At 35.6% G+C, this 16,965-nt stretch overlaps 2 protein-coding genes and 1 pseudogene across 2 annotated transcripts in view; 2 read left to right on the forward strand and 1 right to left on the reverse strand.

The window, feature by feature from the left end:
* The first annotated feature begins 1,095 nt into the window (after positions 1-1,095).
* On the forward strand, positions 1,096-6,662 carry LOC141824350 (phosphatidylinositol/phosphatidylcholine transfer protein SFH9-like). Its single transcript, XM_074711620.1, has 11 exons — positions 1,096-1,318; positions 1,406-1,434; positions 2,702-2,785; positions 2,882-2,935; positions 3,320-3,397; positions 3,785-3,838; positions 3,923-3,982; positions 4,063-4,158; positions 4,544-4,645; positions 4,741-4,821; positions 6,077-6,662. The coding sequence occupies exons 1-11, from the start codon at positions 1,264-1,266 to the stop codon at positions 6,386-6,388; spliced, it is 1,005 nt and encodes a 334-aa protein (XP_074567721.1). The 5' UTR covers positions 1,096-1,263; the 3' UTR covers positions 6,389-6,662.
* Positions 6,663-7,510: 848 nt separating this feature from the next.
* LOC141825046 (uncharacterized) overlaps positions 7,511-16,965 on the reverse strand; it is a 53,299-nt gene continuing 43,844 nt past the window's right edge. The window contains exons 2-5 of the mRNA XM_074712419.1: positions 12,483-12,636; positions 8,078-8,195; positions 7,773-7,980; positions 7,511-7,668 (exon numbers count right to left, since the gene is read on the reverse strand). Coding sequence (XP_074568520.1) covers positions 7,640-7,668; positions 7,773-7,980; positions 8,078-8,195; positions 12,483-12,634 — 507 coding nt within the window. The 5' untranslated portion in view covers positions 12,635-12,636 and the 3' untranslated portion in view covers positions 7,511-7,639. The remainder of the gene's footprint in view (positions 7,669-7,772; positions 7,981-8,077; positions 8,196-12,482; positions 12,637-16,965) is intronic.
* On the forward strand, positions 14,772-15,966 carry LOC141822753 (protein MONOCULM 1-like; annotated as a pseudogene).

Consider the following 16,965-nt stretch of genomic DNA (forward strand, 5'->3'; position numbering starts at 1 on the left):
CGCTTTCATTCTGAATCGACAACATTAATTCTTGATCATGATGCTTACCTTATCACTTAAAATTCATCTCACGAGTAGGCAGGCTTTCATGTCTCCATTTTAGCAAACCAAACATCACATCCCCACCGAATAATCTACATCATAACGAATCACATTTTTAATTAGTGTTTATTAGATAATTAGCAATATGCACCAAACCTTTTACTAGATAAGCAATCCACCAAATAATTCCACACCTTTGTGTGTGCATTCTTCGTCACCCAAAAGCTTTAAACTTATTGAAAGTCAACTTGCCAAATATTTCTTTCAAAATTTAATATCATAAGAAACCTTATTAAATCAACAAATAGTTGATCTCCTCGTTGGCAATTGACAAAGCACCTAACTTGATTTGCTTTTTTTTAAAAAAAAATAGAGGGAATTTGTCTTTATTTCATGTGGATAAATTTAAATAATTTCCCCCAAATATTTTGATTTTGTCGTACCATTTTATTTATTTATTTTTCTTTAACATTTTATGTTCTATTCTTTTATTAGTTTATCTTTAACTTTTAAAGATAAAAACAACGGCTTATATTCTAGGGACTTGAGTGCAAGAAACATATTTGTCGACTCGCAAAATAAGTCTTTGATCTTTTCAAAATCACATCAAAACTTTTGTCACTTATAATGACTATTCTACAAAAAAAAAATGGAATCTTTTAAAAGTTGACCATCTAAAATCCAAACAATATTCTAAATTCAATATTTCGATAAACCACGCAATTATTTACTTTTACTTTCCTTTTTCAACTTTTAACAGGTCAACGAGCAAATAAAGTCCACTTAAACTTGTGAAAATTAAAAATGCAAAAGTAGGTCATAACGATCAGGAGGATCGCGTCCAAGCCCTTCCTCGAACTTACAGTGCTTCCCGCTCATATGTCGCCACGTGCCGAATAAGTAGATGCGGGTTCTTACTGACTCGTTTAAAATTTACACCGTGTGTTTTGCAGGAAGTGTATATGATTGCGGGACCCACGTGGGGACCCGCTCGGCTGTAGATCCAGACCGAGATATTAAAATGCCGGAGGCGGCAGTGGGGGAGGGAGGGAGGAAGAGAGCGAGAAGGGCGACGGCGGTCAGCACACGCCACTCGATTTCTCCTCCTGGAGTCTCGAGGTTTCAAATCGAGGTCCTAAGTTCCGCGGTCCTGATCCCGATTTGAATCTGGAGCTCCAAATTTGAGTCCCCCTTTTCAGCTGGGGACCCGGCGCCGTGGGAATGGGGATCGCCTCGCAGGATGCGGTGGAGCAGCTCGCTGCGCTCATCGATCAAGGTATGATTGTCAATCGGTTGTTCTATATGATGTTGTGGGATTTTTTTTTTTTTGTGGTTGTTTGACTGTCGGTGGATCTTGTTGCAGTGGATCCCAAGCTCAAGCATACATTTCAGGTACGGCCTCTGTGAATTTACGTATAGATGTGTGGGATTTTGATCTGGTTGCTTTGTGATTTGGTGGCTTTGGGCTCTGGTTTTGGTTCATGCGTTTGAAAACATGCGTTTTGGTTGAATTATTTTTGTCTGTCATTAACAGCTTCAATTTGTGTTTCCGATCTAAAGTTACTGGAAAATATCGGTTTTCTAAAATGGGGGGAAACTATCAGATTTTGCATGTTAAAATTTACTGGACTCTGCTAAATTTACTGATCTAAGCGAAAGGTGCGGGATCCTTAATCCAACGTTGGACTTATATGTGAAATAATTATGTTAAGCCCAATTAAAATTGATCAACTAAAGTTGGGTATTTGGACTTTAATGTATGGTATGGCCATTTAATGTGTAGAGATCTTATGGGTAATTTCTATTTTTATGATGGATTAAAATAGAAAATATCAAAAGGATAACAAAAAGGTTATTTCTATGATTATACATGAACGATCTAGGTTATGCGCATGCTTTTCACCAAAGAGGATAATTTTGTTCTAACAAAAGGTGGATTCTTGGTACGCTACAGATAGTAGTGCCTTCTTCGTGTTCAACTTTTTGCACAAAGAAATCAGTAAATGGCAAAAAACTGGTTTGTATAGTGAGAATGTGTGATTTCTGTGAGTTCTTGAATTACAGAGACACCTAACCCTTCTATTAATTTTTTTCCCATTCCTTTAAATTGCACGACTATCATTAAGATTTGAATATTTGACCATTTTGGGCGTGTTTTGGTACTCGTTTAGAATCATGTTTGTTTTACTAACCGTCTCGCCTGTTTGTAAATGGGATAACACTGTTGTTGTGCTAGATTATTAGAGGGTTGTTTAGAATGTTCTGTAAAAGGGAGAAAGGTTTTACTCACATGACCTCTTTAAGTACCCTTGATCTGGATCTATATTTAACATTATCTCTAACTTGCACAGACTTTGATGCTTCTAATGCTCTATCTCAACAGAATAAGCTATGGAATAAAAACAACTTATTGGGTATCAATTAAATTAATCCACAGATTAATCGTATTATGCTGCCTCACTGGTTCCAAAAGTCTTTTGTGCTTGACTAATTGTTTACTACCTTGTCTGGTATGTCTATGGTGATTCATATCAGTGAACATTAAAACACAATGTTTATTGGAAGACACAATGTTTCTGCTAACGATAAGATTATGCACATTTTTGTAGATTGAATTTGATGGTAAAAATTGTAGTATCTTTCATTGTTTTGTTTGTAGAATATGCACCAGGGGAATCCAAAACATACTTTGATGCGCTTTCTCAAGGCTAGAGAGTGGAATGTGCCTAAAACAAATAAGATGGTATCGGTTGATTCTGTTTGAACTTTAACTTTTCAGTTATGAAAAAAGTATATCGATGTATTTCTTGCTAAGAGCCTATACTATGCTTTTTGGTAGCTAGTGGACTGTTTAAACTGGAGGATAAACAATCAAATCGACGATGTCTTCTCTGTGAGTTGTACTTCTTGTTATACAATTTACTATACTTTTTTTTTTCCTTTTCCCACTTTGAGATTTAAGTTTGTTACTTATGATAATTTAGGTAGGAACTCTACATACCATGTCATTATTACAACATTTTGCCTTTTGATATGTTTTATTTTTAGAAGTCTCTTCTAATTCCATGAATGATCACCCACTTATTTAGGCCTGCATTTGACCTGAGGGCCTGAGCTACCAGGAACGAAATTAATACCTTTCGCATATGTTCCCTATATGTTTATTTCATGATCTCATAATAATAAGAAGAAACTACCTTAGAAATGTAAAGCAAATTCTCACTACTTTTTCAGTATGTATATACATTTTTCTCACAATTGTCCTGTCTAAATGCAGAAACCTATAACACCGGTGGACCTATATAGGGGAATTCGTGACTCACATCTTATGGGATTGTCAGGGTATTCAAAGCAGGCAAGGTTCTAAACTTGTATTTTTTTTATTTTTTTTTTGTTGCACTTGGATATCCTAGTTATATGATAGTTATAGCATCTAAAACAACTGCCATTCATTTTCATGAAATATCCTGATCTTACACTGTCATTAGTCAATCTAATTGTTTTCTCTCACTCATTCTATTTACAAATCTTTGCTCATTCATGAAAAACTTATATTGAAATTTGTTTCAATGATCTTAAACACTGTATTTCATGGTTTGTATTGTAAAAGCTATACATGCAGTATGCAAGCATGAATATAAATCACCTTTGCGTGTTAGCATTAGCATTGATGCCCAAATAATGCAATACTGGTTTTACTAAGATGAGCTACTTAAATTTTTTCCACCTCCATTTTTCACAGGGTATTCCCGTCTTTGCAATAGGTGTTGGTCTCAGCACATATGACAAAGCTTCTGTAAGTATTTTTTTTTGCAAATGTTTTCAATTCTCCTGTCTAGTCTTATCCAATGTATTATACTCCTGTGCTTCTCCCATATAGGTTAATTATTACATCCAATCACACATTCAGATGAATGAATACCGAGATCGTGTACTCTTGGTAAGTACCGATACATATAACTTTCCTGCTTTGCATCCATCCAGCTTCTATAATTCATGTTCTCTCTTCTCCCTGTTTAGCCTGCTGCAAGTAGGAAAAATGGGCGATACATTGGCACATGTTTCAAAGTTTTGGATATGACTGGTTTAAAGTTGTCATCCTTGGGCAATTTAAAGGTTATTATTTTCTATTACTTCTCTTTATATTGACCGTGTATCTCCGCTTCTTTATCTATGTGTTGGTATTCAAGTTAGTTTATAATTTTAGTTATATGCCTTATAAAGAGTGAGTTTAGGTTTATGTAGGTCCAATAGCATCACACATGATCTGATAAAGTAACAATATACAACACAATTATGAAAATATGCCATTGTGTGACTCGTGTATCAAATCAATTATTTTAAAGATTTACTAATTTTATGTTCTTTTATATCGATACAAAATGACATTTCTTGGTGTGATTTATGATTAACATGGCAAACATTGTCAATCTTCATTAAAGTTAAAGTTAGTGCAATAAATGATGTATACTCATTTACATTTCTTATGTTAATATAACAGTTAGTTTCCCTCATGGCTACTATTGATGACTTGAATTATCCAGAGAAGACGGAGACTTATTATATTGTTAACGCTCCGTATATCTTTACAGCTTGTTGGAAGGTACATAAATCAAGTTATCATTGAAAACCGCTGTTCGCTTTAAACAATATCCAACTTCATACTATTGATGCATTCTCTCTTTTTTTGGGGCTTAGGTTGTGAAACCACTTTTGCAAGAAAGAACCAGAAGAAAAATTCAAGTATTGGATGGTTGTGGTAGGGACGAGTTATTGAAGGTAAATAAATCTTCTAGTTGCTTCTATCAACGGAAAGTTTTAGTTGCGAATTTAGAGCAACACAAATTATCTTTATATCAAAAACTATCAGAGAAAAGCAAAGTTATTCTGTTGAGATACTCAGAAAGCAATGCAATATATTTGCTTAAAGTTATTTTGATGAATGTCTTTACTGTTGGGATATATGCCCGTAAACAAATATTTTAGTTTAGTTTAGAAAATTTTCAATAATATTTTTTGCATGCATGCTATAGATGCTTTGTAAATATCAAAAATCCTTAGATCATTATTCTGTGACTTTAAATATTGTATATAAGTGTTATATACAGGAGGATAATATTTAAAATATAATAATTTGAATTTGTTCGTAATTATAAATTAAAGACAGGATCTTTAATTTAAAATTATTAGTGTGATTCATTACATTCTGAATGAAACAATCTTGTTTGGATTGTTAATAATGAGATTATTGGAATGAAAGCGCTTTATATAATTTGATTATATATATGACTGGAACATGATTAATTTTGAGTCTCTAGTAATTTCTGTGATATGTAGAGCATTCGTTATTAATCAATGATGGTATATATGAATCCATCTTAGTTCTGAGTAATTAATAGACTCCTATTTATAATATTATGTTTTTTTATTTGTAATGACACAAATGAAATAGTGTCAAAAAATTCTTGGTATATTAGAAATGCAATAAAATAACTAGTTGGAAATATTAATGTACAAGATGAAATCCATTCCTTCATAAAGAAATCAAATAAACAGTTCCCTTAAGTGTTGATTTGGGACTTGAATAATAAGAGTGTTCAATTTATGATTTGATCATAAATACATTATTCATTAGAAATCAATGGGACTTAAGGAAAAAGATACAATTAAAAAGGTTAACAGAAATTAACTAGCTTTGATTATGAATCGTTTATGGAGGATCGATTTGTATGTAATGACTATATCAATAGACTATTCATTACTCTTAAGTAATTTTATATCTATAATTTTAAGAGGCAATTCTAGAATTCCAAGTTTATAGTGGAGTAACTTTGAAATTAATAATATTGATATATTAATTAAAGAGTTTAATTTATTATCAATATTTTTGGAGTTTGAGATTATAGGTTCATAGTTCCCCGTGTCATCTCCAGATTACTCTTAAATGTACACATAATAAGAGTCTCTTATGACCCCAATAGTTGAATGGTGACTATTCATATCGACCAACTAACAACAAATTTGGATGCTTCAGGTAATGGACTATGCTTCCCTTCCCAGTTTCTGTAAAAGAAATGGCTCCGGATCATCTCGTGATTCTTCTTTGGATTTGGACAACTGCTACTCCCTCAACCACCCCTTCCACCAAGAACTTTATAGCTTCACTGTGCAGCAGGCAAGATCCAAGGACCCCCTCATCAAGCAAGGCTCACTTCACGTCGATGTGCCTGAATCAAACCCTGAGGGAACAGAGATCATGAAGACGATACAGTCGGAATTTCAGAAGATGGGGAATCAGAATGGTATAACCCACTCATTGAGTGGCCTGCAGATTGACAACCTATGATGAAGTGTTTATCGGAAGGATTTGAAGGTGCTTAATTAATTTGCTTGGGGGTTTTCACCATGAAGATAACTTGGGGAAGCAGCTATTGTTTCGACATGCCTAAACCCAAAGTAATAAGGGATATGCTTACACCCCTTGCTTTCTCGGTAAAAAAAGCGGGAAAGGAAATTTGTGTAATATGAAGTGCTAAACTTGTAGTATTGCAAATTGGAATGTTAACACTTTGAAGAAAGGTTACTTTGCCATAATTATTATCTTTCCATTAGTCTTGGTATTTCCTTGCTGTTGTTGCTTAATTACTTGCAAGTAAACACCTATATTTGAATTTTTTTTTTTTAGATTCGAAATGATTTAAGGGCAGTTTTAACGCAACAATAAAAATTATTACTGTATAATTTAGAAATTACAAGTTTGAATTTTGAAAATAACCTTATATAAAGTAAGATAAGATTGTGTATAATAAACTATTTTTTTTAATTTTACATTAGCAAAAATTTCATATAAGAATGAATAATATCATCTATATTAATAAAGTTGAGTATTCAATTAAAACTAAATCAAACAAATTAAATTTTTTTTCAAACTAACTGATTGAATTTTTAAATAAAAATTAAACAAATTGAATCAATAAAATATTAAATAATTCAATCAAAATTAAATTAATTAAAATTTTTAAATATTATGAAAGAATTATATTTTTTATTAATAAAATTAATTTTTTTAAAAAAATAAAATTTTAAAACAACCAAACTGAATTTTTAAATTGAATTGATCAATCAATTTGTTTGATTTAATCAAACTTTTATTCGCCCTTATATATTAGTGTTATTTTATTTGCCACTATATATTACACATTTGTTTCTATTTTGATAAACGCTAAATTGGGGACAAAATGAAGATTTCTTTTAAAAAAAACATTTAATTTTTATTAAAAATTTAAATTTGTAATAAACATTCAAAAAAAAATTTAAGTCAACCATAAAATCTTCGGTCAACCAGATCATGTTTCAAGGCTCCGCAGCGGTGAGCAGAATTTTCATAGATTTACTAGAATATAATCCAACAAAAATAAAATAAGATTCACATAAAATCCACTCAACAAGTAGAACTTGAGAGAGACAACAACAATACTGTTACAACAAGTAGAACTAGTGAGAGAGCTCGACTTCATTTTGTTCAAAAAATATCACAAACAACTCGAGATCCAGATTCAAACCACCTTCATGTCTTAGCTGTGCTTGAGGCGAAGCTCTAAGCTTTTATGCGTACCATGAACGAACCTGTTGCCAATCAACAAGATGTTTTCCGATAACTTTTGTGCAATCTACTGTTTGCAAGTGATATAAATGGAAGACTAGTATTATAAGATTATGCGAAGACTTACAGGAAGGAAGATTCGATGAATCAGCAGATACAGCACAAGGAATCCCCAAATTTGACAGGGCTCCTCTTATAATTCCGCACGGGAAGTACAGAAGCAGGCTTGTGGCTTCAGAAGAAGTGCTCTGAGATCCTTCATCGTTGTCGGATGATGGATCGATCGATATGCGAGTGAGCCAACGAAAACTGTTATCTTGCAGAACAAAAGTGCCCTGCCACAGAGCCAACATGGTTCACAACTTCAAACTGGAAAAAAGAAAATGCAACTGAGGTTGTAATTCTTCTTAAACTGTTAAAACATATTATTACCCTGTGATTCGTTTTCAAGTTATCGATCTGCTTCTTAAACAGCTCTTGCCAGAAATCTTTGCATATAAATTTAATCGCCTCTAGATGATCGTTAAATCGAGGGCGCTCCATAGTGTACCTTTTCAAAGATGAGTAGAAAGTATTACGTTAATAAATTTTTAAAAATTTGAAAAAAATACAACATATCATATTTAATTGTACTTGGATCTATCAGAACTAATACATTTAGCAGCATATTATACTAAAAAAAAAGACACAGAAAACACTAATGAGAGCCTTTAATGACCTGCCATCAGCTACTGTTGATCTGACTTACTAACAAGAGAAATGATCAAAGATGCAAGTTTTTGACAACTTTGAAAATCCCAAGTCACTAGACACAATATAGAAGTATAGATATTTACTTAGGTTATATGATTCTGACCCCTTAAATCGAGTACAAGAAATGGCCGTCCAATGATGTTTCTGTAACCTTGTTGATACCATCACCTATGCCTCTCGAAATATTGTTTATCTAAGCAAGTTCAAAGTATCACTCTATATGGAGTTTCGGTCTCGAGTTGGAATGGTACAATTTCAGTTCGACACTGTACCAATGCACTACGTGCTTCTAAGAGTGCTAAGATCAAGTCAAATCAGTTTTAAGCATATAACTCACTTCCACTTAACTCGCATACACGTTCAAATAAAAACCAATGATAATTAAAAACTTAATTGAGTTCGAATTATAAAGCAAAAAATTAGAAGAATATAATAAGTTAGTACCACCAAAATTGGTACTGACAGTCAAAGCTGGAACCAAGTCCGATTGAAAAAGAGTGAGCGTTGCGCGTTAAGTTGTCAGTTAGCGTGGACTTTCAACAATGTTCAATGAATCCATCAAATTATTATACTAATGTTAGGATGTTCACCGTAAGAAACGTGTTGTAGGGTCCAAACTGTAACATCTTAGCAAATACTACTGCATCTCTATAAGAACTCAGGTGGTGTTAAATATACAAGAATTTTCACACCATAGATTAGGTAAGAACAAATACTATAGAAAATCTAATTGTCTAAGATTTGGAATATGAAATCTAGGAACACTCACAGGTAAAGCAATAGAGGTAGTAGATACGATAATTAGAAAAAAAAAATTAATATTTTATGTGTACAAAAGATAAAATGGGTAGGAGAGAAGACAGATAATAGATACACAAGAATGAGCAAAACAAGAAATGGAGTATTGTCAATAGTTAACTAAAGGATGAAATAGTAGGAATAGTTAAAAAGGGGATAGGATTATAGCTCTTAAGATAGCGGTGGCAAAAGAAACTATTAATGTAATTAGCATATATGCACCTTAAGTAACGTTAGATGAACATACCAAATCTAGATTTTAAAACGATCTAGATGAAGTATTACAAAATATTCTACCAATCGAAATGATTTTAATAGGAGATCTAAATGAGCATGTAGGAATGAAAAATAAAGAATATAATAAGATGCATCAGGGTTATGGGTTTGGAACAAGAAATGAAGAAGGAAAAACTATATTGGATTTTACGATAACATATGACCTTGTACTAGTTAATACGTTTTTAAAGAAAAGATAAGAATACTTGATCACGTTCAAAAGCGAAAATAATAAATCACAAATTGACTTTCTCATAGTTAGGAAGAAAGATAAAAAGATTTGTAAAGATTACAAGATCATCGTTGAAGAAAATTTAACTATCCAACATAAGTTAGTAGTGTTGGATATACACCTCAAGTATAGTATCAATAGAAGGAAAATATGCAAGACTCCTAAAATTAAACGATGGAAATTAAAAGATGGGAAGCAAAATATATTTAAGAAGAAGATAGGAGTATAAGTATTAGGAGAAATATACGGTGACTCAAATATGACATGGGATAAAATAGCAACCAAAAGTGTAATCGATGAGTCAAAGGGATGTGCACCACTAAGTAAAGAATCTTGGTGGTGGAATGAGAAAGTACAAGAGAAAATAAAGGAAACACGAACAGTCTATAAGGTATTATATACTTGTAAGAACGAGAAAAATTTTTAAAAATATAGAAAGAGACCAAGAAAATAGTGAATGAAGTTAAGAATGAAATTTTTGAACACTTATATCAAAAATTGGATACAAAAGAAAGGGAAAGAGATATTTACATAATAGCTAAAAAGAAGAGAGAGAGAAAGACAAAAAATATTATTCAAATAAAATATATTAAAGATGAATGTAATAGGGTACTAGTAAATGATGAAGAAATAAAAGAGCGATGGAAGTGATATTTTCAAAATTTTTAATGAATGTTTAGGTGAACAACTTAACTTAGATAATTTAAGTATGTCAAATAAGTATAGAAATTTAAATTTTTATCATAGAATTCAAATTTCAGAAATAAAACAAGCTTTAAATGTGATGTAAAATAGAAAAATAATTGGACCAGATGATATTTTGATAGAAATATAGACGTGTTTAGGGAAACAAGGTATTGAATGACTTATAAAGTTATTCAACCTGATATTGAAAACTAAAAAAATGTCCGATCAGTGGAGGATAAGTACTCTAGTTCCCTTATATAAGAATAAAAGAGATGTACAAAATTGTGCAAACTATAGGGGTATTAAACTAATGAGTCATATCATGAAATTTTAATAAAGAAGTAATAGAAAAAAGACTAAGAACTATGATGATCGAAAATTAATTTGGATTTATACTTGGAAGGTCAACAATAAAAGTTATACATCTTCTCAGACAACTAATTGAAAAGTATAGGGAACAGAAACAACATTTACATATAATATTTGTCGACTTAGAAAAAATTTATGATAGAGTCTCAAGGTATACGAAGAATTTTAGAAAAGAGAGATGTTAGTATAACATATATTGAACTAATTAAGGATATGTATAAGGATGTAATGACAAGAGTAAAGACTTTAGGCAGATTAATCGAAGTCTTTCTTATAAAGATAGAGTTACATCAAGGATCAATATTAAATCCCTATCTTTTTACACTAATTATAGATGAACTACACATCCAAGATATGGTACAATGGTGCATGTTATTTGCATATTATTTTAGTAGATGAAACACCTGAAGTAAATGTTAAACTCAAATCTTGATAGGAAATGCTGGAAGTGAAAGGTTTTACGCTTAGTAGAGTAAAGACAAAATATATAAAATTTATGTTTAGTAATATTAGATGTAATGAGATTATTGTTAAAATAGAAAATGACGAGTTGTCTATAATTGAAAGTTTTAAGTACTTAGAATCATTTTTACAAAAGGATGGAGGGATTGAGAGAGATATCTTATATAGAATATAAGCAGGATGGTTGAAATGGAGGAAAGCATTAGGTGTTCTGTGTAATCGTAAAGTATCTCTAAAACTTAAATGAAAGTTTTACAAAATAACGATTAGACCGACTATATTATATGGAGTTGAATGTTGGACTATGATTCGAGCACATGAATAGAAGATGAGAGTTGTAGAGATGAAGATGTTAATGTGGATATGGGGGCATATAAAGGTGGACAAGATAAGAAATGAAAATATTAAAAAGAAAGTCAGAGTTGCACCTATTGAGAGAAAACTCAAGGAGACACGTTTAAGATGATATAGATATATACTTAGACGATCAATAAATGCTACAATTAAACGATGTGAAACTACGACAAATATACATATCAAATGAAGAAGAGAAAGATAAAAAAAAATTTAGTTAGCAACAATAAAATAAAATAAAATTTATTTAAATATAAATGATGATATAATAGGGGATAGAATCCAATAACATAGAATGATCCATATACCCAATCTCACCTAATGGAATAAGACTTGGTTATTGTTATTGTAGTACCACCAAAACTGAGCCGGCACATAGACATGTGGTCATGCCTTGAAGTCATGCTACTAACGACCATCTTAACTTTACAGTAACTGATTTCTATTCAGTAAGATGTTAATGCCTCGGCCTAAATTGATCCTACTTCAATTATTTCAATCCGTGCTTCGATTTGGGACTTCTTCAATTGCTGTTGAGAACAGGATATAACAGATTCTATAAAATCAGTCATGAAAGTCCTTGCTTGGGATTTCTGGTCAAAAGTACCAAATTGAAGGACACACAGATCCAACACTGTTAATTCTAAACATTAGCCATCAACAACCACCAAAACCTCTCGGAATAGATAGAAAAATTGCATCTGCATGCAACAGATTCTCAATGGATCCTTTCTTACTACGAAATTTTCAGAAAGGGAAACCCTTGATCACTAAATCTAACAAACTAACATGATCTGTACAACAGCAACAAAAAATCAACATAGGGCAACAGGACAAGTGAAGAATCAGACAACTGATCTGGAAAAAAAAAAAGCGACGCACGAAAGGGAAGAAATTGAGGAGAACCTCTCGATGAGCTGATGGCCGACCTGGTACCCGATCGCCTCGATCCGGCGCGCGGCAAGCTCCGGTTTGGTGGCGTAGAACCGCCGGCCGTAGGCCGAGACCATCTCGATGATGAGACCGTCGATGCAGCTCTCCGCCACCTCCTTGCCCATCTCTCTCTCTCTCTCTCTCTCTCTCTCTCTCTACTATCTCTCGCCTCTTTCTTTTCTTCTCCTTGTAAAAGAAATATATTGTTTAAAAATACCAGAAGTTTAAAGAATATCCATCCGAACCTTACAAACTTCCCTGTGATAGTCTCACATCAATTCATCACTACTGTTTACATGAAGCGATGGAAAAGAGTAAACATGCAAAATAGAAAGAAATAATGAAAGCGTTTCAATTGGAAAAAAAAAGGGATTAAATTGAAAATTATATAAAAATAATCTTTAAAGATCAAAATTAAGTCAAAAATCACTGTGTGCTTAAACTAAAGTCAAAGTGAATTGAACTTGGAGATGCCTTTCATGGATGTGGTCTAGTAAAGTATTTTAAAAAATAAGTAAAACAATTTTGAATTTTAATAGTCATGAATATTTTAATGATCGACTATATAAGTTTTGAATTTATTCGGAAAAACTTCAAGTGATATTGATGTGTGTTCCGGTCAAATAAATGAATGGTCAAGCCGTCAGTTAACGAACAGCCCGATGTAGGCAACCTTCTGGATGAGCTAGGGTGCAAGAGATGATCTGAACCTGAAATACACTTCAGAGAAGAGGTTAGACTGGTGTTGCGGAGACTCCGACATTTAAGTTAGAGTTCCGAGGAAGATAATGAAATATAGAAACAAGAGAAGATAGTGCTAGCCGAGTTTTCCGGAGCGAACCTTGAATATGGCAGTGTGTTGAACCTTGTATAGCTTGTTCCTCCTATCCCCTATAGCAACTTGCAAAGGGGATCGGATCAGACAACCGTTGCCTTTTGGCCTTATGTACTAGATAGAGGGGTATCCAAGGGGACCAAGTATGGCAACCTCGTATTCCCTTTGGCCTTACACGCAGAAAGAGGGGTATCTGAGGGGATCGGGTCTGACAACATTGTAACCACTTGTACACCCTCGGATTGCTTCATTTTTGTAAGAATATTTGCGTTCGCATTCTCCTTTAGCAGGCTACGTAAAATATTCATTCACCGAAGATATGAGGATGGAACCCAAGATGAGGTGGAGTGGTCGAGATGAAATGACTGAGGTGGCTAAGACAAGACGACTGAGATAGCTAAGACGAGACAGGCCGAGATGAGATGACTGAGATGACCAAGACGAGACTGGCCGAGATGAGACGGCTAAGGCGGGCGAGACAAGGCTGGCCGAGACGAGACGATTGAGATGACCGAGACGAGGCTAACCGAGTCGAGACTGCTAAGGCTGCCGAGATGAGGTTGGTCGAGACGAGACTGCTAAGGCGGCCGAGAGATGAGATGACTGAGATGGTCGAAACGAAGCTGGCCGAGATGAGACTACTGAGGCGGACGAGACGAGGTTGGTCGAGACGAGAAGACTGAAATAGTTGAGACGAGGTCGACCGAGACGAGACTGCTGAAGCAACTGAGACAAGTTCGACTGAGATGGTCAAGACGAGACTGGCCGAGACGAGACTGCTGAGGCAACTAAGACGAGTTCGACTGAGATAGTCGAGACGAGATTGGCTGATACGAGACGACTAAGATGGCTTCGGGGGCCCAAATCAAACCCTGGATTGAGCCCGTACTAAATCCATGCTACGCTCGAAGTACGGTCCGAACCCAAGGTGTCAGATATCCCACTCTGGTAGGATTAAATCCGTGTTGACTCGGCTTACCACATCGGCCTTGACTTTGACCTTCACCTAACTCTTGACTTTTATCCAACAGGAGCCACGTCACCTACAACATCCGTATCAATGTGTAAAATTGATAGAATCATCTTAATAGTTAATTTCCTCTTATGTTTTTCTTATGATAGTTGGTGTTGAGTATGTAGATTCTATTTGATAAAGCTAACAAATTAAATTTAAATAGATAGTTAAACGAAAATTAGACATCTAAATTATTTTTTATAAAAAGAAAAAAAGAGGTTGGAGATGAGTTGATCTGATCATTAATAGAGCTGCTGCCAATTATTGTTGTTGCCTCGCCCCACCACGCTCTTGTGCCTTTTGCCGATCGAATCTTTCATGTCTTCCACCTCCGATCCCCTTCCTCTCCAAAACTGCTATCCATTCTTGATCATATCATTCATTATATTCCATCACTTGCACCGCCGCCACCATGCTCAGCTCACTGACGTCCACCACCAGCGGGCGGCGGCGGCGGCAGCGGCAGCGGCGGTGCTGGAGCTCGTCATCAGCATGACTCCAACCTCCACCCTGGTCTAATTTTCTCTTCTTTCCCTGCGCGGCAGCTGCTCATCCGCTGCGCCGAACTCGTCCACCGCGGCGACCTCCTCGCCTCCGACCGCGCCATCACCCTCCTCCTATCCGCCGCCAACGCCGGGGCGGACGACGCCACCGACCGCCTCGTCCGCCAGTTCTGCCGCGCCCTCTCTCTCCGCGTCTCCGGCCGCCCTGCCGACGCCGCCGCCTCCTCCTCCGTTGCCTACTTCCTCTTCAACCAGATCGCCCCCTTCCTCCGCTTCGCGCACCTGACGGCGAACCAGGCCATCCTCGAGGCCGTTGCCGGCCGCCAGCGCATCCACATCCTCGACCTCGACGCTCACCACGGCCTGCAGTGGCCGCCGCTCCTCCAGGCCATCGCGACGGCCGGCGACCATCCCCCTTCTGTTAGGATCACCGGCGCGGGGAGCGACTTCGAAACCCTACGACGCACCGGCGATCGCCTGACCGCCTTCGCGCGTTCCTTCCACTTGGACTTCGACTTCCGACCTCTTCTCCTTCCCAAACACAGATCCCATCGCCCGACCAGTCTCGACCAGTTGCAGCTCGACCATACCGAAACCGTGGTGGTCAATTGCGTGCTCTTCCTCCACAAGCTTCAAAAGGAAGAAGAACTCCTCGCTTTTCTCACAACTCTCAAAGCGATCAACCCGGCGGTGGTGACGGTCGCCGAGAGGGAAATGCCGCCGCCATCCGACGGCTCCCCCAACTCCCTCCGCCAGTTCGCCGCCGCCGTAGAGTACTACTCGGCGATGTTCAAGTCGTTGGAGGCCACCTTGCCTCCGTCGAGCAGGGAGAGGTCAGAAGTGGAGCAGTCATGGCTAGGCCGGGAGATTCAAACCGTGGTCGCCGGTAGGGAGTCCCACCGGTGGTCCGAAAGCTGGGAGATCGCGATGCGAACCGTAGGGTTTCAGAGCATCCCTCCGAGCAGATTCGCAGTGTCGCAAGGGAAAATGCTGTTGCGGCTCCATTACCCGGCAGAGGGGTACGAGATGGAGGTGGTGAAGGAAGGGTTTTGCTTCTTGGGGTGGAAGAAGAAGCCTCTCTTCTCAGTCTCCTCTTGGCACTAAATAAGTATGATCATGGCAAAATTATTGCATAAGTTAATAATAATAATAATAATTAAGGGTTTTAGTTAACCCTAGAATTAATTAAATAGATGTAATTTGATCAATGCAAGTTGGTTTAATTATATTAGGGAATATTGGTTTATAATGTCTATACATTTGTGTGGTGTGTGAGGGAAAGAAACCCTAACCCTAGCTTGCATTAGCTAATTAAGTTGAATAAGTCTTCTTCTTGATCTTATTCTAGGGTTTCAAATTTGCTTTGTTTCTTATTTAACTAATTGTTAATTAATGTATGCGTGTGCTATTTGTGTGATTGTAATGTGATGATTTGCTTTAGCCATGATTAGTTTAATTATACCTTTTTGTTAATAATTAGTGTTGTTGTTGATAAAATTGCATTAATCCTAACTACTTGGATATACATTGCAATTCTTATCCCTAATGTTATGTTAAACATTATTACCTATAATTAGTTAGGACTAATACAATATTTCTCTTATAGTTCAATATATTAATCGTCATGAGTTAGGAAGATGCTCTATTTTCCTAACACAATAATTTATATTAATGTTGAGACTATATGAATCAATACTTATTTGAATTTTAATCCTAATTAAATACATTTAAGCAAAATGTGATCTACAAAATAATAACAAATCCATGAAAGTTCTATAATATTATCTATATCTATTTTTTATGAAAAAGTAAATGTATATATATGTGAGGAGCAAAATGCATGTATAATGTCTATCAAGGATAGCTACTCATGTCTGATGAAATATCAAATATAAGTAAATGTGTAAAGGCATGTATACATATACTTAGCTTGTACCTTCTTGAAAACTAAATCTACATCAAAATTAACTCCTTCAAACATGTTGCAGTTTGTTGCTACCTGTACATAATGAATCATGACCGATATAGCGATCGAGGTGACAAGCCTTCACCAAGCTGTTGGCCCCCTCTGTAATGGAGTTCAATGACCCTCAGCATCCGTTG

This window comes from Curcuma longa, chromosome 3, assembly GCF_044706935.1.
Source record: "Curcuma longa cultivar G26 ecotype Majalengka, Jawa Barat chromosome 3, ITB_CL_G26_1.1, whole genome shotgun sequence".
Taxonomy (NCBI): domain Eukaryota; kingdom Viridiplantae; phylum Streptophyta; class Magnoliopsida; order Zingiberales; family Zingiberaceae; genus Curcuma; species Curcuma longa.